Raw genomic sequence first — 22,755 nt, 5'->3', positions numbered from 1 at the left:
TGCTCAAACTCTCACAATAAATGGCCCCATTCATCCTCTCCTTAATACAGTGCAGACGTCCTGTCCCCTTCGCAGAAAAGCACCCCCACAGCATGATGTTTCCACCCCCATGCTTCACAGTAGGGTTGGTGTTCTTGGGATGCATCTCATCCTTCTTTTTCCTCCAAACACGACGAGTGAAGTTTAGACCAAAAAGTTCTACTTTGGTCTCATCTGACCACATGACTTTCTCCCATGCCTCCTCTGGATCATCCAGATGGTCTTTGGCAAACTTCAGACGGGCCTGGACATGTGATGACTTGAGCAGAGGGACTTGGCGTGCAATGCATGATTTGAAACCATGACAGCGTAGTGTTCTACCGACAGAACTGTGGTCCCAGCTCTCTTCATGTCATTGACCAGCTCCTTCCTTGTAGTTCTGGGCTGATTCCTCACCTTTCTCATCATCCGTGATACCCCACGAGGTGAGATCTTGCATGGTGCCCCAGTCCGAGGGAGACTGACAGTCGTCTTAAGCCTTTTCCATTTTCTAACAATTGCTCCAACAGTTGATCTGTTTTCACCAAGCTGCTTGGCAATTGCCCCGTAGCCCTTTCCAGCCTTGTGGAGGTCCACACTTTTGTCTCTGGTGTCTTTTGACAGCTCTTTGGTCTTGCCCATGGTAGTAGTTGGCGTCTGACTGACTGTGGGGTGGACATGTGTCTTTAAAGAGCTCAGACAGGTGCTACTAGTTTAGATTAATGAGTGGAGTAGAGGTGGACTTTTTCAAGGCACAGTAACAGGTCTTTGAGAGCCAGAATTCTTGCTGTTTCTCAGGTGTTCAAATACTTATGTTCAGCAGTGCAAGACAAATAAATTCTTTAAAAATCATACAATGTGATTTCCTGAATTTTTTTTTTAATTCTGTCTCTCAGAGTGGGAATGCACCTACAATGTGAATTTCAGACCCCTCCATGATTTCTAAGTGGGAGAACTTGCAAAATCGCAGGGTGTTCAAATACTTCTGTTCCTCACTGTATGTGCCCCACATTAAAGCCTATGTTAATCTATAACAAACTAATTGGTTCAAAAAAGGGACATCATTATGAGCTTCACACCTCCAGAGATTCAATGGACATATCGGTCATTGCAAGTCTAACAAGCAAATACTGAACCCGGCACTTTGATGACAACAGCTTAATTTTATGTAATTCTGACCACAACACACAACAGCTAACAACAGTACTGAGCAAAAAACATTCTATTTGAGAATTTACGTTGCCCTAAATGTTAATTCTGTAGTCTCAGTATGACGAGCAGCTTTACCTTCAGCTAACGTCAATTATCAGTTTCATCACAGCAGTCTTATTGTCTTTGATCGTAACTAGTTGATCTTCAAAAAATAAAAATGAGCACTTGGAGGATGCGGGCATCGATCCCGCTACCTCTCGCATGCTAAGCGAGCGCTCTACCATTTGAGCTAATCCCCCATCCATTGAAGAATACTGTATTGTTTTATAAGTTATAAGTTGAAGTTTTATAAGTTATAATCAGGTGAATTGTTTGTGAGGTACTTACGAGAAATATGTTCACATTGTGGAGCCTTCCAAAAGTGCATTTCTATTGCCGAGTTTATACAGTACCAAGCGTTTATAAGGCAGCTTTCATTCAGCATTCATTTCTCAGTGTAATTACACCGAGAACCAGCAGATGGCACAACATCAAATGAAAGTTATACACTGTTTTCCAGACTACAAGTGAAGCAGAATTCATAGGTGAAATAGTTCAGAGAAACTGAAAAGATCTCACTGAAATGCCAGAGGTAACTTATTTTCGATTCCTTCGTCCTTATGCAGCTTTGCATAAGTCATCTTTCCTCGCCTTCCCTTTCTGTCTTGGTATAGTGTCATACATGAAAACAGCACTAAAAGAAAGCTGCATTTATCCTAAATTTAAGTGCACAATAAATAAGCACAGAGGTGATGGTCCTTGCAGCAGCACCAACCACAACAAGAACTACATCTATATCAATAATAATAATTATAATCCAAGGAAAATATAACCATCATTATAAAATAATAATTTTACCAATCCATTTCAGTTATGAATTTGACTGATTATATATCAATATGACAGTAAAAATGCCTTACTGAATACTGTAGCCATATAAATAGGCTACTTACAACTTGATGTTGTACTTTATCAAATGTCAAATGCAAATCAAATGCCAAAAAACATAAAAGAAATTAAAGTCAGTCTGAGCAGATCCCTCAAGCCCGCATTTTCTTCACCATGTAAAATTAAATACATATGCCTGCATTTGAGCCTTCTGTTAACTGATAAAACAATAAGGCATCCTTCTTCCTTTCAGTTTCTTAGTACTTTCTTAATACTTTCTTAATACTCATACATACCAGACAAGCAAGGGCACATGTACACAGATGACAGGAAGCCAGGAAACTGAATGGTTAGTTCAGTTTATTCACAAACGTGAAATACAGTATACACAGACACAAATAGAACGACATGACGACAAAACACTGCTCAAGCTAAAACATTAAATTCCAACACAAAAAACTAAAAGCTAAAAATTCTAACAATTTCATCAGTAGAATAATGGGAATAAATAAAATCACTTCTAGAAACAAGAAAAATGGAAATGATCACACTAACAGAATTAATATTTGTACATATTAGACTACATTAATAACCAAGTGATGAATGCAGTCAAATGTATCAGCACTTCTATTGAAATAGAGGTCTTTTAATAATGCGTCAATTATTTTATCAAATGGTAAACTGGAAAATCATTCACAAAACAATACAAATAATTACTGAACACACACCCTGTGAAAAAGTTATCACTTGCTGGTTTTAAGTCAGGCTCCCAACATTTTCTTCACCATGTAACCAGGCATGTTGTATAGGAAAAGAGCCAAGATGGCCAGCAGCAGGAGAGCAGTGACTAGCTTGATGGTCAGCCACCTGTACTGGTCACACACCAGGTGTTTTGCAGCTTTGAGGGGGATGAGGAACCAGAGGAGGGCAATGTCTGGACGGCTGGTGGAGCACACAAATGTAAACAGTTGTTAAAGAAGCAGAAGCTAGTCAGCAACTGAAAATAATATGTTCATGACTTACAAAAGTGACATAAATGAGACAGTTCTTTGACTTCTGACTTATGCAAATTTACCTGCTTAGTTAGTTTGCATATATTTTAGATTATAACAAGTTTTATGCCAATTATTTAGATTTTAATGTAAGTTAGAATTGTTCAGAGCTGTTTATCTGGTCACATTTTATATTGATACACCAATATCGAATTAATTATAACTTATAAATCTACCTTTTCCACCTGATAGCTGAGGAATATCCATTTAATAATCTGATTTAGAACACTGAGGAGAGTGTGCTTTTCTGAGGGAAGTCTCAAAGCAAGTCATTTTGCTGCTGTTTTGCTCTTGACTCTCGGCCTACTTAAATTATACCGTTGATTCCATTTAGTTTTAAAGAGTCCATATGTGAAGGGAAACTGTAGATAGAAAGTAAGTAAGGAAGATAAAGAGTTAGAAGCCATCTGGTTAGTGAAATTGCTGGAACCTTCTGCAGTGGTGTCTGAACAACATCTCAAGCTCCCAGCATTTTTTTGACCATGTAACCAGGCATGCTGTAGAGGAAAAGAGCCAGCATGGCCAGCAGCAGGAGAGCTGTGACAATCTTGATGAACAGCCACTTGTACTGGTTGCAGACCAAGTGCTTTATGGCTTTGAATGGAGTGAGGAACCACAGAAGGCTGGTGTCTGGACGGCTGGAAGGACAGAAACACACTTGCTCAGTAATACGGACTTTGAGCACTATGGACCATTCTCCCATCACTCTTTTTCTAGGTCAAATTTAAATCTCAGACATTAAGAAACAAAGTTATAGCAAGAGGCAAGACAGGGAAACAATTTACAGTCCTGGGAACTTGAAGATGATTCTAGACAGAAATACAAAAAAGATATAAAGAAACAGCAACTTACCATATAAAGAAAGAAGATCCTAGGTAAAAGTCCAAAACTTGGTTGCAATACATGTTTGTCCTCATTGTATGAAATTGCTTTTGGGTATTTTTAAATGTAAATTTATATTTCTTTATGCTTCTTTATGTGAGTTTAAGACTTCACGTTTTACACTTACAACAGATTTACCATTTTATTTCTTTATTACAGTTGGATTTATCATAGTATTACATTTTTTAAATTGTTTTGCATTTGGTTATTTTCTGGAGACATGCTTAACTTTCTACTGTTAAAACTAAATGTGTGTTTGTATATGTACATCCATATAAATCTTGATGTGTGCATCTGTGCGTATGTTGGAGGGTTATATACAGAAGCCAAAGAATAACCTGGACAATATCAAAGAGAAATAAATCAAAAGAGGGATTTGGGATAGAGGACAAAAAGATGTGGACAGTGGTGGGATAAGAGAACATCCTTCATACTTGGGTTTCTCCAGTGGTTCTGGTTCACTGCGTCCTAAACCAGCAGGGTTTTTCTCTGCCTCCTCTCCTGTCAGAAGATGTAGCTCTGCTTCCACTTTTCCCTGCAAAGACAAAACAACTATTTTAGTCATCATGAGAATTTGTACTGAGTAACCTGACTTACTGCAGAGCCAAAATGATAGAGCTCTCCAATATGTTAAGTGACTCAACTTAGATGCACAGACTTAAATTATAGTAGGTGTAAAGCAGCTAGCAGGAAGTCACTCTGTCATATGGACATGCTAGCATTTAGCTCAAATCACTGCTGTCCCCGAGTACAGCATCACAAATCTGCAAGCATGGTGCCATTTTGGTTGCACTTTCCTGTGACCTACCGTGAGTTCAAACTCATCATCTTCATTTCTAGCCACAAACGGCCACCACCCTTTGACCCTCTTCTGTTTGAAGATGGAGACCATGGGCATCTCTGCTTCCTTTGTCACCATCGCGAGGGTGCACTGCTTAGCAGTCTTTGCACCACGTGGGAAACGATTCAGGTCCAACTCCATTGCACCTATGACAATATTACTTAACTTAATTAAATACAGCAAAGGGGCATTTAGTTAACAGACTCCTGAGCCATGTTTTTAATGCAAAATGATTAATTTACTTCTGAAAATACCAAAATTTGCTTTAGTGGCTCTAAAGCATAATGAATCCAGTCTATAAATTGGTATTTGGCAAATAGCAGTGATTTTTGAAGCTATGAAACTTATTATAAATGTTTGTCAGTAGTACCTAGGAAGTCATCTGCAGAGAAATGGTCAGCGTCCCACACTTGCAGATTAAGACGAGCAGGGATCTTGTACTCAGTCTCATCCCAGGCAAACATCGACTCTTTCTTTGAGATAACGATCTTCTCTTCAGCCATGAGGTAGTCAAAGGGGTAGATGAAGCGCCAGTTGAAGTTTCCCTCCCCAGTGATGGAGTGGTAGTGGACGTCGGTGTCTTGTTTGTCCTCCTGCTGCCCTTTCAGCCAACTGTTAGAGGAAAAGAAAGGCAGAGGTACAAACTCACATACTCATTAAACTAAGCAATTGGGTTGTTTTTGTCATTTTAATCAAAATAAGAAGGAAATCCTTTGTAATTTCTATGTATTTCTAATTTGCATTTGTCTTGTGCATTTAAAAAGATTAAAGACAGAACAAAAACTTATCAAGCTCATAATTACCCTCGCACAAATATGTCACTGGATTTCTCGCCAGTGAAGATATCATCATCCTCCAGAACAACCTCATCTGTGTTCCAGATGATCACTCTCAGTTCAAATCTGGATTCAAGCGAAAATGACAGGAAATATGATGAAACTGATTAATATTATGACCACTGATGACAAAACTCAAGCTGTACTGCTCTGACTTCTTGGCAAAAAATGTATTATATAGTCTATGTGAAAGTTAGATCAAAATATTTGACTATCGCAGTTCTGAAAAATAACATACTTCTTTGGTTTCCTTGGTGAAATGTCAAGTGCAGGGCCAGGAGCAGTCATATCCTTAGGAAACATATCCACCCACATCTCAATTCTTCCCTAAATAACAATGGAATCCAAGGAAACATGGTCATTCAGTGAGCAGAAAAAGTTAATTAAGACATAAGTTTACATTAATATACTGATATACTTGTTCAATTCCTGGTTTGTCAGGGTGGAGCAGCGGTCTGGTCTCCACATGTTCTGGGACAAGTTTACAGCCCACCCGTGGGATTTCCTCCCAGTGCTTCAGCACAGTCAGAGCCAGGTGCTCGTCTGACTTCTTCTTCAAACCTGCCAAATATCCACAAATAAGTCCATGTGGATCTTAAAGTGCTATTGAAATTTGTATTTTAACATTTGGTCATTTAGCATCTGCCAAAGACCAGCTTTGAACAATTACATTCTGTATTACAAGCAGCCAGTAGCACAGTGAACACACTCCCCATGCAGGTAATGAGTTTAACTGAATGTGTGAAATTAACAGATACCATTTTCATCCTCGATCTCTGTTGGTGCCATGAAGACGCGGTTCTCCACCTTCACTCTTCCCCCAGGGCCGTAGTGAGGCCCGTCCAGTTTGCCTTCCTTGCACAGTTTAGCTAGGACTTGTGTGGGTTTCATTGGGTCCCTCCAAACATTGTAACCATGGCTACAGAGCACAATCAGTTAATTGTTTTAATGAGAGAAGCGCTGAAGAAAACTATCATTACTTTGCAGGAGACCTTCTTTGGTAAATGTTGACACTAACACTGACCCAAAACACAAACCATGTAATTTCTAATGCTACCTGAGTCATTCTGATACATCAACTATCATGCATACAATCATTTACCACTATTTTTCCACAGTCACCTCTTACACTGCTTTGATTCTTACATGGAGTAGTTACACGCGATGCCACACGTGGCTCTGTGTTTGCTGTAGAAACGGTTCTCGAGGTCAAGTTTGGTTTCTCCTATCAGATCATCGGTTCCCACCAGGTCCCAGTCATAAATTGACACTGTGAGTGTGGAATCCATTGGGAATGTTGCCTCCACATCAAAAGATCTGAGAAGATAACAAATACAGCATTTGTTGGGTTTTCATGGATAAATAATACATGTACAACATGGCAGTAATTTTGTAAAGTCAGATAAACTATTTAGTATAATGCTTTTTATAACAAATGCAACATTTCTACTTACTTGCCAAACAAAGGGTTCAGCTGTTTAGAGATGTAATTCTCTTTGTCTTTGATCTCTGACTTTCCCAGTTTGATTGCAATGTATGGATCAGCTTTCCCATTTATGTCAGCTGGATGCAGATCAGTTGCCTGCCACAAAATAGGATCATTTTAATAAAAACAGTCTCTGTGTAGAAGCTGACCTCTTTATAGTATTTTTATGACATTGAAATGCAGTAAATGAAGAACACATTAGCTTACCCTGATGACATAGATGCGTACGAGGACGTTAATGGGGTCATTGCTAGGAATATTTTGAAACATTCCCATGTTGGAATCAAAGCTCATGTCTCTGGGCATGTCATCTGACACTTTGTACAAGCACAATGAACCCTTAAGGGACACAGTTAAATAAATGAATGGTTATATTGGACAAAATACTGGGAAAACGTGTTACCTAAAAATTGTTATGTACCGTACTGTCTGCAACTATGCTACATTATCTAAACAAAAGGCTAATCTATGATGAGCTTGTCAACAAGTTGAACACTCTAAACATTCTGTTCTTACTTTGAATTTCCCAGCAATCCTGTCCTCGTCCATCACATTTGGGTCGCCATTATCATCAGCCTTTCCCCTGAACAGGTTAAAACTGTGCAGCCAGTCCTCAAAGTTGTCAAATTCCGTCTCCAGTTCTTTAGGGTACACCTTTTCGTGAAAATCAAGTTATGTAAAAACAAGAAGGCTTTTACATCTTCTTCACATAATTTGGCACCATTTCAAGGTTACATTTCCACCTGTCACATCTTGCCATGTACAAACAACAGTATGTTCCTTTCTGTTTTACTGTTACCTACACAACACAGTTTGAACTAGACGTTCTGTCAGCAGTACAGAACGCATTGACTCCAGTTTAGTACCTTCAGCTCATCCAGCTTTGGCTTCTTCCTCTCTGACGGTTCGGCCGATGGCTTCTTCTTTTCTTTCTTTCCTTTTCCTTTCTTGGTGCTTTTCACTGGAGAGTCATCAGGTTTGATATCTGAGTACAGGTTAGTGGTGAGGATGGAGGGAAGAGGGGAGGGGGGGGGAGATGAAAGAGCAGAGCACTCGAGACATGAATTCCACATGAAAGTTGCCAAAAACAGCTGTTACTCCATACAACAAGCATACCATTGAACTGTATACTACTGAAGTATACTGTTCAGTGGGGATACTTGGTGGTGTGACAGGATCCTCCAGGCAGCCAAATGTGCAGTCTCTGTAAGGCTCAGTAAAGACAGGCTCACAGCTGGACTGCTTCTGGCCATCATCATCCGTAGCAGTCAAATCAGTATATATTATGTACCATACATAACAGTATATACTAAATTTGCATGTATTTTGTTATATTATAAACAGCTGATTCTGTACAGTATGGCGGGTATAGTGCAGTATAAAAACAATTAAAATCTGTTATTCATCTTTGACAACTTTCATGGCAAGCATATGACTAATATGCATATATGGGAGAGAATAAGCAGTTGTCCCACAGAAGAAAACTTGGATTCATGTCAGCATCTACATGGAGGCATTCTCGGGTTACAAGGTTCACTACTGCACTGTAGAAGAAGACAACAACCTGAGTTAGTGAGCTCAAAAAAAGACGATCATGCTTGGATTTACAAAACAAAATACAATGTATGTTCTATAAGCACTAACTAACGCTGTGGTTCTACGCGTATTCGAGTAATAGAAGTGCCAGACAGTTTAGATAATCAAAGGGAAGAATATGAAAGTCAATTTTACTGTTTTCTTGCTTTCATAGCATTTTGGAAAAACAAGACATCACTGATTTGGTTATTGAGCACACAAAAGGATAACTTGAAAATACTACTTGGTACAGGGCAAAAGACAGAAGCACATACAAATACAATATGATAACTAATATAAACTGAAGACAAAAACCTTAAGCTAGTCTTCTTTAAGATCTAGTTTTACCTCTGCCATCTGCAATGTCCATGTCATCTTTGTCCTCTGAATCTGAGAGAGCTGCTTCTTGAGCCTTGAGTATCTGTAGGACCAGAAAGTCATTTCTCATCTACATTAAATGACACTTAAAACATTAATTGATCAAATAATGGGGAAAAAGACGTAAGTTAAATTTCTTTAAGTTGCTCAGCTTTTTCCAGTCACTGTAGGCAACAGATCAAAAGGTGACTGACGGTGCTAAATCAAAATGTCTGTGCTCATGTTGCTTCTCACCTCTGTCAAAGTTTCAATGGAGGCAAAATATTTGGACCACCAGTCCAACATGCTCTCATCGATTTCCTCTTCTTCAGTCTCCTCACCCTTCTTCCGCTTCTTCTTTTTCCCCTTTCCATCCTTATCATCATCCTTTTTGTACAAAAAAAAAAAAAAAATCATGCACCTTGTCAGTAAACAACATTAAACTCTCAAGTGTCATTCATAAAATGTAAAGCAACCACAGGGCTTTGCTCACCTCGACTTTGACCACAGCATCAGAGCCCTAGGTAAAAACAAAACCAGATTTCACAATGTAAAATCATGTGAAATATTTTTTCTGTTCAAATAACAAAATACTGTAGTTCTTTTAATCATTATGTGATTTCTTTACTCTGTTTCTTAGCTTGTTACTGTCCACTACTGTTTGTCAAGAGCCGTCTGTTTTAACGGTGGCCTTTATATAAGACTGTTGTTCAAACCAAGTCTAATTTCTTTAAAAAAGTAACAAAAACAAAACTCACAGAGTCTAGTTTGACAACAGTGTCCATCTTCTTAAAACCAGGCTCAGGTTCCATGTTGACAACAATAATTTCCTCTGAAAAATAACGGGATGATAAGAATCATTGGACAGATTTAAACCTCAACAAGATGACACACTTCATGTACAATATCATGAATAGACATTCATAGGAACCATATTCATTGTAGCGGCAAACATATACTGTGTCTTCTTCATCTCTTGCTCTTAAGGTTAAAAATAAAAGACTTAGTTTGTACCTGTGGTGGACCAGTTGTTGGCCTGCTTGTCTGTTGGCCTATAGATGAACCTCCGCAGAGTGGTGACAGCAGTGGAGCCGACCAGAGTGTAGCGACCAAAAGCTCTGCAGTCCACCACTCGGATGTTCAGGGGCGGGTGCAGCAGCTCATTCTCTGGCAAATCCTGACGCACCAAATTCAGAATTACATAGACAGACAAGATCAACCACTCGGATGTTCAGGGGCGGGTGCAGCAGCTCATTCTCTGGCAAATCCTGACGCACCAAATTCAGAATTACATAGACAGACAAGAACAAGTTTACAGGCATTTGAAAACAACACACTCAGTTACTCTTTTCTAAATTGCATGGAATGTAAATGTAGGGTGATAGAGTAATTAGAAACAAGCAATTAAATGACAACATACCACTTCAAACCACTTGACAAGGGTGCTGAAGTTGGGGTTTTTCCTGAAGTTGGGGATGACGGCAGACTGAACTCCCTTCCCGGCGCACTCAATGTCCACACGAGGCCGGTCCACCTGAGCCAGATTCACCCTCTTCAGGTCCCTCAAGCCCCAGAACAAGACCTGAAGGACAGAAAAGTGAAGTGGTTTTATTGCTGTTTTGATTTCCTAATCAAATACATTTTCTTGAATTATACTGTTCATGTCAAAGTTATTAAAAAATCTTCACCTCAATCCTGTACTTGCTGAGCACTGGTCTGATACCCAGTGGTACTGGCAGGATTGGGCCACGGTCCATATCTGTGGGACCATCTATGGGAGGAAGATCAGCTTTCCCATTGGGGCCAATCTAACACAAAGGAGCGTTATAAAAGAGCTGTACTGATGGAAGCATGTGCTCACAAGTGGGTGGTGTTTGTATGCCAATAAATTAACCTGCAGCAGTTCAAAAGCTGCCAGCAATTCTCCACCAGTGCAGTTCCCACGGTAGACCTGATAGTACTCCAGCTGTGGAGGGAAGCGTGGGGGACCATAGTGCTCATCCGCCATCTTGACCACAGGCTTGGCAAAGGTTCTGCCCATGAAGTCAGCTTTACCCTGGAAGCATATGACAAATGTAGCCTTAGGTCCACACACTAAAATTTGACATTTCGTTTGAATATGTGAAAGAACGGCCTCAGAGTCTACGGTATCCTGTCCATTAGTGTTTATATTACAATGGCTTTATCCGAAAAGTAATTAACCAAGGTTGCATATAGTGATATCATTAACTGTTTGTCCAATGAGAAGGAAGAAACATGGCTTGAAATGCACATGTTTCTAGGTAGACTACACTCACCGGCCACTTTATTAGGTATACTAATAATGTATGCACATCAATGCAATACTTCCACCTCAGCATCTGTGTTTATGAAGCTCAGGATGTTTCAGTTTTTGGTGAAATTGTCACAAATGTACAAATTCAATTATATTTTCATTAGATTCAGAGGCGTTCCTAATATTCTGACCCTCTCATATATGTAGCTGGGGAGGTCAAAAATATAAAGACACCTTTGAATATAATGCAGTGCAGTACAACACCACCTTTAACTATGACCTCAGTAATAAACATAATTAAAATTTGACATTTATGACAATTTCACCAAAAACTGAAACATTCTGAACTTCATAAACACAGATGTTAAGGTGGAAGTGTTGCACTGAAGTGCACGCAGTTGTACAGGCGCACCTAATAATAAAGTGTCCGGTGAGTTTATAGATAAAAAAGCACTGAAGATAAAATTTAAAACAGAAACAAAAGCACAATCCCTAAGATAACCAGTGAACTGCAAAACAGACATGTTATGTCATATCAAAAAAATCAATGAATTGATTACTGAATATTTCTAAAAAGAAACTGAAGTCTCTCTTGCAGTTAGTGGTTATTAAGAGTCCAAATTCTCTGTTGGCCACATACAACAAGAACAAAGTTTCAATTAAAGGAATGCAACAGGTGTAAGTCAATCATCCTTCTGGACTGTTGTAAATCAGCATCAGATCCAGTGATACACATCTTATCCCTCTTGCATTCCTTTCATTGCTATTTACTCTGCACACGTTACAGTCCTTCTACAGTACATCAAGCTGTGAGAACACTCTACTTATCCAAAGGGTCATCCAAAACAACGGTGGTGTTATTGGCAGGAGCAAATATAAAATTGTCAGTCAGCAAAATCATTCTTCCAAATATTATTAATTAATAAGAGTAACAGAAGAACACAATGTTAAGGACATATCACACACAGGCTTTAGACACAGTAGTTTCTAAGTGATATGTTTAGTCTTACATTTCAAGTGAAAGACAGACAGACTGTGAAATTATTAACTGATAAAGATGGACAAGCATGAGAAGACTGCTCTTATCTGGAAATTTAAGCTGTGTAATGACAGACTCCTTGCTCACATGAAACAGAATTTCTATTTAACAACCCTTACCACTGTGTCTTGATCATAGAGTTCAATGACAATAATAGGAGGGTCATCTCTCAGTTCGCTGGCCTCTCCAAACAACTCCACATTCTCAAAGACCAGCAGCTGGTCCCATGTGGGGCAGAGAGTCTCAGCCAGCACCTGGGGACAAAAAAAAAACAACCAAACAAAACATTTACAATTATGCAGAATCTATTTTAGGTTGACAGGTGACTTCCTAAAAAGCCTTGTGAGTGTGCTCACCTCTGTGACTTGGCTTTGTGTTGAGAAGAAGACTCTTGCAAAGGGATCAGACAGACCTGTGCTGTCAGCAGCAATCAGGCTGCGAGCCTGATACATGTGGACCCTCAGCTGGAATATTTGTTTCACTGTGAAGACACAGACACTCATACATGAATCAGTTAGTCCAGAACTCACACATAATATGTAATGTGCATTATGTTAGTTATTTCCATTATATATATATCTTTAAAACAAAGTGGGTGCAGCATTTTATCAGTAAAACCTAAGATACACATTGTACAAGAACGTTTTAGAACATTTTAGAAGGAAAGTCTTTATTTTAGACTAAATAATAAATAACATGAGAAATACTCAGTGATGGAATATAACTACTGTAAGTACATTTACTCAAGTACTTTACTTAAGTACTTTACAATTCTGATTTATCTATACTTTACTTCAATATCTTTATTCTGTGGTACTTCATACTTCATAGTGTAGTTTTTCCTCCACTACATTTATTTTATAATTTAAGTTACTAGTTACTTTTCAAAATACAGTCTAATCCCAAAACTTTATTGATCTCTGGTGAAAACAGTTCTCCAGCAGTAATTTAAATTAGAAGTAACCTATAAAATCTAGTTAAAACTTTTCATTTTTACCAGGTGCAGTGTTAAATGTGACATAACAACGCATTAGTAATTATAATCCAATAATATGAAAGACAGTAATGTGAAATGTTCCATTCTGAATAATGAGTACTTTTACTTTTAGTACTGTAAATATGTTTTGTTGCTACTTTTGTACTTTTACCTAAGTAACATGTCAAATACAGCACTTTTACAGTACTTGTAACAGAGTATTTTTACACTGTTGCATAGCTTTTTTAATTTTTTTTTTACAAAAGTATGAGATCTGAGTACTTCTTCTACCCTGAAAATACTGAATTGGTTGATTGTCTTACTCATGTAGGTGAGGCTGATGGGAGGTGATGACGGCAGGCCAGGTCCTTTGGACAGCTTATTTTCCTCGTATCCATTAGGGAGGCCTCTCAGATAGTCTTTGCGCTGTTTATTTAGACCCAGCCACAGATAAATCTCTATCTTGGATTGAACTGTCCAGCCAGCGGGCCCAAAGCCTTTTTTCCCAGGGATCTTTAATGTTTCAGAAAAACAGGATTATGGCAAAACAGCGTGGTTACAGATGAAGACAGGGGTTTGATAAATAACTCAAATATCCGTTTATACTATTAACTACTTACTTATTGTTTTACAGTATTCAGTGCAACTCACCCTGAGAAAGATTGTCTTGACTTTGCCACAGTCCTTACCCCTCTCCTCCTCTGTACTGGAATAAAGGATGTCTTTGGAAGGGACACGTGCATAAGCAATGTGCTTCCCATTACTTATCATCCATATGAAAACATCAGGAACACTGTGCTGAGGCTGTAGGGGGATGAACGCTTACATTAAACAACAAATAACCTTAATTAAACAAGCACGTACAAACACCATTTGTTAATCATAGGCAAATATAACACAGCACATCTCACATCATCAGCCAGGAAGCGAAGCTTTGAGAGGAAGTTCTGAGTCAGCTTGATTTTATCTCTCACTGTGGTTTTCTTCACCTGTGACCTCATGGTCTTAGCTTGCTGGGCAATGCTCTCCTAAACCCAGAAACAGTAAAACATTTAGCAAGACAGCACAAATATTTACAGTCAACAAGGAGGGGAAAAAAGCATTCACATACCACATCTGACATGCACAGCTTCAGTCTCTCCCTGTCAAGTTTGGTTCTGCCTGACTGATTCTGGTCCTTGTTCGCCAGCGAAAGAAACTGACTGAAAGAGTAGGAACTTAATCTTTGCAAAAAATCTATATTAAGCATTTCCAGTGAATGATAAATGCAGCACGTTATTACACAGTTTGGTTAATGTTTGTAGCCACAGACCTGCATCCTTGGCTGAGCTCCTCAAGGACACCCCTCAGTCGGCGCTCAGGATACGGCTTCTCTGTTTTAATGATTTCTTGCACATCATTTAGTCCTTCCTCCTGCAGAAGCAATGACAAATGGAAGTTTGCATGATAATTGTAACAATACTAGTTTGTTAAGGCTCACTAACAATGTATTGTATATTCAGCAACAACATTACATGCTGATAAAATGATAGTCATCTCATAGTGAAAGCATGTGCGACTTGCCAGTTTATCTGCAATGTTGTCTATAATGTTGGCATTGTAGAGCCTCCTTCTCTGGTCCTGCCACCAACTCTTGATGTAGATACACGGCTTCCTTTCAAAATATGGCAGGTGGAAATAGTTTCTGTGGATTCAATTAAATAAGAAATAGATTTTCTCAAACAAGAAAGCTGGATGGTTAAATGTGGCATACAAACAAAGATGTTAATAGAAATGTACTAATCCTATTAATGCATCTAAAATATCAAAAGAGTGTGATAAAGCTTTCTTCACAAAAAGTAAACCTTTTAAAACATCAATCTACTTTATTTTTTAGAAATACTTAAGATGTACAGTAACTGTAATCCATACTTGTTTGCAGCAAAGATTACCTAAGAAATATCATAATGGGAAACATTATTTTTGTCAGCTATTTTATATATATATATTTAGGCAGTTTGTTGTTATTTGTACTGTCCATCTATAAGGATGTTTACCCTGACCGGTCAGTGATGACAGGTTTCATGGGAGGAGTAGCTGCGACTGAAGTCAGGTCTCCGTCATCGTCCATTTCCTCCTCACTGGAGTTGTGAATCAACTCAGTTTCCTCTTCGTCACCATCACCTCCACTCTTCTTTCCCTTTGTATTTGGCTTGACAACCCCATCAACCTCATTTCCATAGTAACCTGACAAACACCAACGTTGTAAATTGTGCTGAGTTCACAGTAAGTCTAATGATAATGAGGAGGCATATTTGGCCACCAAAGCTGGTAAATCCTACAGTAAGGATTCACTATGGGATTTTCACATTGCAACTTAATTCTTCAGCCTTTTAAATAATGCCAATTAAAAACTAAGGCAGTTTTACCAAGAATGGGCATATTTGCTTCTAGGTTCTGTCCAAAAGTAAATAAGCTAAACACCTAATATAAAAAAAACCCTGATAAGGAGTAGGTAATGGGAAATACCTATGGTGACCTCAAAGCTGATGGGCTTATCGCCAATCTTTCTGTCAATCATTGTGGCCTCCAGAAAAGACCCAAAGAGGAAAAATTCCTCAACCTTCCCGGTTGCAGCCTGTGAGACAAACAAGTGTGAGTATCTGAATGTGGGTAAACACACAATTTTTGACAGCTGTTGGCCTTTGACAACATATAAAGAATCCTGTAATAAAAGCTGTTGGACAGTGGAACTGAATCCCAGAGGACAAGGGGTGCCATGTGCTCAGTAGAATTTGCTGTGTGACTTACATTGTCCACCAACAATGCAAAGACAACGTAAATAATGCACCAGGTGCGATAAATAAAGATAATGAATAATTTACAGTAACCTCAGCACAATGACCTGTCAGCAGGAGTAACAAACTGCTTGCTCCACATGGCTGCCCATCCGAGCAGGGACCCACCTCTGAGATGTTGGGTATTCCCTCCACCTGCACCTCAGTGGAGCTGCTAATTTCAGGTGAGGAAGGGTCCAGGATCTCCACGCCGAGGCTAAGGAGCAGTCGGGCCCTGAAGGACACCCCCTCTCCAAGTCCATCATTTAACTCCTGGTACTCATCCATTAGGGTGTAGGTGCGTGTGGAACCATACATATTCACCCAGGCGGGTCCCAGTGTGGGGAGGAAACCTGTGGAATATAGAACAGATATCACTTTATATAATTTGCAAATTATGGGTGGATTATGGAGGTGCTGACTGCAGGACTATGCAATCAGTAGATCTGATAACAAGTGTCAAAAACCTGAATTCTTATCGTTCACAGCTGTGTAGAAGTTGCTGAAACTGATTCCATATCCAAATCACATCCTTTGTGGGTCAGTGATATAACAGTTAACCTGGAAGATACTTCTGTACACAAGTTTCTGTCCAGGTCCAAATGATAAATCACCTTTTTCCCCATCATTGGAAATCTTCTTCAGGTCTAAGAAGTGTGTTCCAATAGCAACATCATTCACTTTATCTGAGTCACGGATCTGGATCTTCATGCGTTTGCACAGTGGTGGGAACATCTCGGTGAAAACAACTTGCTCGTTCCAAATGGGCTCGTAGCAGCTCTTTTGAACAGATGTTTTCCCCTGTAAACACATTACAACAATAAGCATACTTACAAAAACAATGGCCAATAAATGTTGACAATTTTTGTCATACTGTAGTTTACCTTTTGCCCAGCAAACTGTACTTGGACATAAGGATCAACAAGGTCCTTATTTTCTCCTATGAAGGCCTTTTTGACATTGGCCATGATGCTGGTGTTCATTCTGGGGAGCCCCTCAGCTTTGTAGATCTTCAGGTAATAACGTGCCCACTGTCGCTCTGCAGGCACCCCCTCTGGCAATAAGAGATTGCTGAAAAAGAAACGGGAACTCATGGAACTTGATAATAAACAAGACACTGCAATGTGCTTTTTGGTGCTGAGAAAAATGCAACATTTTCTATTAAGTCTGAAAGCTAAGAAGAATATTTAAGATAGTTTACATTGTCAATAATTTAATGAATGTTGTGTGAATCCAGAAATAACACAAACTAATTCTGTTCAGTTGGTTGAATCTTTACAAAGAGATATTAAAAATCATGTGCAACACAATTTCATTACCCCTCAATGTCATCTTCATCAGACTCATTGACCTTGTGTGGAGACTTTATAGTGTCTCCTTTGGCCACAACAGCAATATCACACTTAATGTAGCCTTTGCATCCTGCTGTGATGTCATCAGGGTCGGACAACAAAGCCCATTTGTGGTAAAACTGATGTTCTGCAAGATAAAAAAAAACAACTCACTCCAAACACTGTATTGCTAATTTTGATTTGCAATAATAAGGCTGGTTTTGCAATGATCCTTTACCTGGCTGGAAGTAGACTGTGCCAACATCCAGTTTAAATGTTCCAACCAGTGTTCCACTTCGCAGAAGATTTTTAGAGTGGATGACCTATTTTTAGAGGGAAACACACATTACAACATTAAAATACTTATATAGCAAACAAGGAATTATATGAATGCACTTTTATTTTTCATTTAGTTGTTTTTTTTAATTAATTTTTAAGTAATTGTATTTATTTTTTAAAACTGTTGTGAATTAAACAACTTACAGACAACTTCAGGATTTTGTCAAACATAACATCTGGAGGGACGTGGAAGTCGAACACAAAGTACTGGAAAAAAGAAGAGTTTGTAATGGACATTAATAGTGTAAACCCTGTACTTGAATACATGGTACGTTTATTTCCCCAAACAGAAATTAAAATAAATACACAATGTTGTAGTGACTGACTCACTTCATTGTAGTATGGGCAGTTGGTTGATTCCTTCATTGAGGTGTACTTTTTGTCTTCTCCAATTTCCACACAGACCATTGGATCCATGTTCAGTCCCACCAGCTGTCTGGCCTCAATCACTGTCACACTGACCTGGAATCAAATGAGCTGCTGATTGGCAGACTGGCTGACTGATTGATTAGTTTCTGTGATAATGTACTGATAGCATCACAACAAAAATTATAATTTCAATTCAACAATGCCTGTGCATGTATAACAGCATTAATATTAGTTAATAATGACTGCTCAGTAATTCTTCAGCATACGCTAGACAAAGAAACCCATGAAATAATGGGTTTCTCTTACTTGATAATCCACTGGTCTTCCAGAACTGGGCTCCATCTTTATGTCTGGCTTTGATCTGTAAGACAATGAGGCATCAAAAAATCTATGAGAACCTTCAAACAGATGTACAGGTTTAAAAATAGCAATTCAAATGTTTAAAAGGCAGCCAGATGCACTACTGAACTATGCTTGCCTCTTGTTAGATACATTGGTGGTGACAGCTGTGACTGAGGCCACTGAGATGGTGTCGATGTCTGGGCCTCCTCTCATAAACATGCCCTGGCGATCCAGGTTCTCTGTCTCAAGAATAGCTGGCTCATCTGCAGACACACCATATGAACAACTTTGAGAAAATTTAAATATGTAAAAATTGCAGCTGTGAAAGCTTAGCACATATTTGCACCATGATTCTTCACTGATAAAATCATTTATTGTGTGCTCTGCACAGTGGCCATACCTCAGGTTTAGAAGCTGGGAAGTCCCAGAAAGCTACTGTGCTAGGCTATATTTTTTATTTAACAACAAACAGTGACTACTTAAAATATGTAAAAACAAGTGACACTGTATATGCATATTCAAAGATAACAATAAATGTTATTGAGAATGAATATGAAACTAAAATTAATCATTTGTTTTGACAAGTTGTCCTCTAACAGGCTGTATGCCAACATGACTCTGTAATATCAGCCAGGATTTCCTCGCTCCATCATCCAGCTTAGCTACTGATACCTCCGTTCTTGTCCTCCTTATGTCCACGGTTCTTACTGCGCTTCATGACTTTGTGTGCTCTGTGGAAGAAATTTAAAGTGATTCACTACTTCATAGGCAACAGATTGTGTTAATGCAATAACTTAAACATCTGTATTATCAGCAACTTTCAATTAAATCTAAAGAAGTTAAATTTTATGTGTGTTGATCTCATTTTCTATGTGTGTTCTGCGGCCTGGATGCCGTCTTTTCTGTCTGCAAAACCTGTTGCTCAAAAACAGGATTGTAAAGACACAAAAGAAACAGTGTGCCTATCAAAAAAAGTTGAAGAGCAAAGGAAAAAGCAGAAATTATTAAGAGCATTTAAAACAATGAATGCATATTTATTCAAAACCAAATCATATGACTTAGGAAACAGTTACCACACCTAGACTTCAAAAGGGGCTTTCAATTATTCAAATCAGCTGACCTTAATACATCAATTCAAGAGGATACATTTCACATGCACTGTGAAAAATAATACACTTAAAATGTTTCATCTGCAGCAATTAATCTGCAGTGACCTTACCACAGGTCATTCACAACTTTCTGCAAATTAATATCAAGACCAGCCTTTTTCAAGGTATTCACAGATGACCACAAGCCCTTAATGAAGGGCTGCCACTTTTTCCTAAACGTTTTGCTTACTTCTTTTGAAATAGTCAAAAGAGAAAACGAAGTGGAATATCATGAAACCACACCCCATTTATTTTTATCACGTAACAATGCTCGAAAATCAGCAAAGCAAACAGCTTTATGAACTGCACATTGCACAAGAGACATTTTTGAAAGTTGTAAATATTTCTGCAGTAGCCGAACAAAACAATTTAGCTCAACAACTTGACACAATAAAAAATAAATCTTCAAATAGTCCCTCCTTAAAAAACAAGCAACAACAAAAAACACTTCAAGTCTTTCAAGTACTCTGCAAAAGCCCTAAACGCCAAAGCTTTGGGGCTCATATCTGATCTTTGCTTAACATGGTGCTGTGAACGAATTAATATAATTTGACCATACATACCATATAAGACAATGGTGATCCTGGCTCCCTCCTCTCAGTAGCTCCAGCAAGTTTCCTGCAAAGGAAACAGTCCCTCAGCTTCTTTTTTTCTCTGAATTAGAAGCCGCACTATGTAAACATTTTAGACATTTACACAACAGTAAGAATATGGCTACAAAGTAAAGTTGTACAGAAAAGAGTTGAGTTTGTCCAAGTCTGAAGTTGCGCAGGAGTGATGTGATACACCAATGAATAGTGCATGAGCGTAGAACCCGACACTGGTAACTATAACTAGGGACTGCTGAGAGACGTCACTGTGAACAGAGTCTGCCAATCCACATAGGCCCCGAACACAACTAAAGATATATATGCATGTTAGCAGCATTTTTTAAATTATAAAACATTTTTTATTTTATGTGTTGCTTAAAACGTTTGTATACAGGCCATCAAATTAATCCAGTTGTCACACACCTCAACTATACACTGTAGTGATTCTGCGTAAGTTTTAAAACAGTTGGCATGCTACCGGGGAAAAAGAAAGACATTAAAATTCTGCCCTCAAAAGACAAAAAGACAGCACAAAATCTGTAAAGGTTACGCAATATCAACATAAAACTACCAGAAAAGCTCCAAATATGTGAGCATTAGGTAATCAATATATTGTCAAGTGATAGAATATCATGATAGAAAACAAAAGTCAGTCTGGCCAAACTGGAAGAATGTTTCCTTTGAATCACCAAGTGAGCGCTGATCCAAACTGGGTCTTAGTGCAGACACACTACCTTTTGTTATGGAATCACCAAATGGTGTCAAAGCTGATTTGCAAAGCCTTTTTGTTTCATATTCATTCAGGCTTAAAAACTGACCTAAATCCTGAATCATTTTTATATATTTCTGTGCAAATCAAATAAAAAAAAAAGAGGCATGATGCATTTGCCCACAAAATGAAAAAAGGCAGCACTGAATATGTTGCACTGTTAAGTGAGCTGAGGCATGCTTTAGCAACCTCTGTTCAATCCAACTTCTACTGAATGCTGAACTACAACTCATCATCTCATCAATTACACAAACAGTCTGTAAGCCATACGTCGGGGTCTAAAGTTGCCGGTATCCGATGAAATAAGGCACTAAATTATTTAAGTGGTCCAGTCAGTGTTGACTGTGGCATCCACATTGGAGGTATTACTGTTCACAACAGAACAAATTGATTTTGCTTAGTGGGAATAACAGGGAAACGTGTCATCACTGTTAACACATTGGAAAAATATCTTGTGTTGTTCAACTCACTTTAAAACATTATCAAGTATGCAAGGATATAAATACAGAATAAATCATTATTAACATATGTGTATCAAACAAAACATCATGCTTAACATCATGCATCTATTCTCCTTGTCTTTGCTTAGAATTGAAATGGACACATCCTCTTCCTGCCTGCTCAGCTGGAAGTGTGTGATACTCTCAGTGACACCAACCTGGCAACTCTGTTGAGGGATTCTCTCCTTAATTACATGATTCAGTATGGCTAAGGGGTTGAGGACATGTCCTCGTTGCTTCAGGATGGCCAGTAACCATGTCACCAATAGTGCAAAATTACCACTTGTCCCTGCTGTTTAATATACCAACCTCATTCTCTAATAGGTCATCACGTGCAACTTTAAATACTCTGAAGTTGGCTTCAGCCGCCAAATGTGTCATAGTTGACTTTTCTGATGTGATAAAGAACAAAAAGAATTTAACTTGAATAAAAAAAACAATTCTGAGCAGCTCTCTTTTACAACAAAATAGAGATGACTAGTTTGGTGCAAGTTACAAAACATGTCACTGTATGTGCAATAAAAAGCTGCTATTAGCATTTTGGAAGGATATTAATATAACATTTATGAATATGCATAAGTAAGCAACCAAGCCAACTGACACCTTTGAAAATGTCATCCAGGGTGAACCACAGAATGACTTGATACCAAACATGCAATCTTATCCCATGTAGGTCCAGTGTCCAAAGGCATTTTCTAGCTGTCGGTTGTAGGCTGGTTATCACCGTCTCATTTGTGCTCCAGTGACTCTGTGAGCACACCACCTGACTGAGGTGTAGTGTATCCTTATGTCACATTTCAGACTCTTTGATGGGGAGCTTGGCAAGCTTCATCAGTGAAACACAGTTAGAGAGCATTGTTATTACTGGTGTTGTGGCAAGCACGTAAGCCACGTGCAGTAAGGCCAAACTGGATCTGAACTGAAGTGACTAGGGGAACCTACTTAAAACTAATTATTCAAAATCTGAATGGTTTATTTATTCTATAAATTCAGAAGAGTGCTATATCAGAATCAGAACCACAATCAGAATCTGCTTTATTGGCCAGGTGTGTCAGACACACGAGGGATTGGACTCTGGTACATCGGCTCTCAATGTGTATGTACATATCCCCATGCAAGGGGCAAGTAAACAGTA

General features: G+C 38.7%; 1 protein-coding gene and 1 non-coding gene across 2 annotated transcripts; both read right to left on the bottom strand.

Moving 5' to 3' along the window:
• Positions 1 to 1,396: 1,396 nt before the first annotated feature.
• On the bottom strand, positions 1,397 to 1,469 carry trnaa-agc (transfer RNA alanine (anticodon AGC)). The gene has a single exon. It is a non-coding gene; the product is annotated as a tRNA-Ala (tRNA).
• Positions 1,470 to 3,001: 1,532 nt separating this feature from the next.
• Positions 3,002 to 19,331, bottom strand: LOC109964567 (otoferlin-like). Its single transcript, XM_020607944.1, has 42 exons — positions 19,286 to 19,331; positions 18,750 to 18,876; positions 18,578 to 18,632; positions 18,233 to 18,364; positions 18,047 to 18,109; positions 17,802 to 17,886; positions 17,552 to 17,711; positions 17,117 to 17,303; positions 16,847 to 17,033; positions 16,362 to 16,585; positions 15,925 to 16,033; positions 15,459 to 15,642; positions 14,980 to 15,100; positions 14,729 to 14,829; positions 14,528 to 14,618; positions 14,328 to 14,444; positions 14,068 to 14,220; positions 13,740 to 13,929; positions 12,797 to 12,921; positions 12,560 to 12,694; positions 11,021 to 11,182; positions 10,815 to 10,934; positions 10,547 to 10,708; positions 10,141 to 10,303; positions 9,885 to 9,958; positions 9,611 to 9,646; positions 9,382 to 9,501; positions 9,118 to 9,190; positions 8,061 to 8,179; positions 7,711 to 7,848; positions 7,402 to 7,533; positions 7,163 to 7,290; positions 6,855 to 7,025; positions 6,467 to 6,627; positions 6,127 to 6,269; positions 5,947 to 6,035; positions 5,676 to 5,774; positions 5,243 to 5,484; positions 4,840 to 5,018; positions 4,466 to 4,566; positions 3,580 to 3,787; positions 3,002 to 3,039 (listed from the first exon to the last, which is right to left on the bottom strand). Exons 1-41 carry the CDS (start codon positions 19,329 to 19,331, stop codon positions 3,607 to 3,609), a joined length of 5,385 nt encoding a protein of 1,794 aa, XP_020463600.1. The 3' UTR covers positions 3,002 to 3,039; positions 3,580 to 3,606.
• Positions 19,332 to 22,755: the final 3,424 nt, after the last annotated feature.

Source organism: Monopterus albus, unplaced genomic scaffold (genome assembly GCF_001952655.1).
Source record: "Monopterus albus unplaced genomic scaffold, M_albus_1.0 scaffold90.1, whole genome shotgun sequence".
Taxonomy (NCBI): Eukaryota; Metazoa; Chordata; class Actinopteri; order Synbranchiformes; family Synbranchidae; genus Monopterus; species Monopterus albus.
The sequence above is the reverse complement of the archived record's forward strand: the minus strand, read 5'-3'. Positions and strand labels throughout refer to the sequence as shown.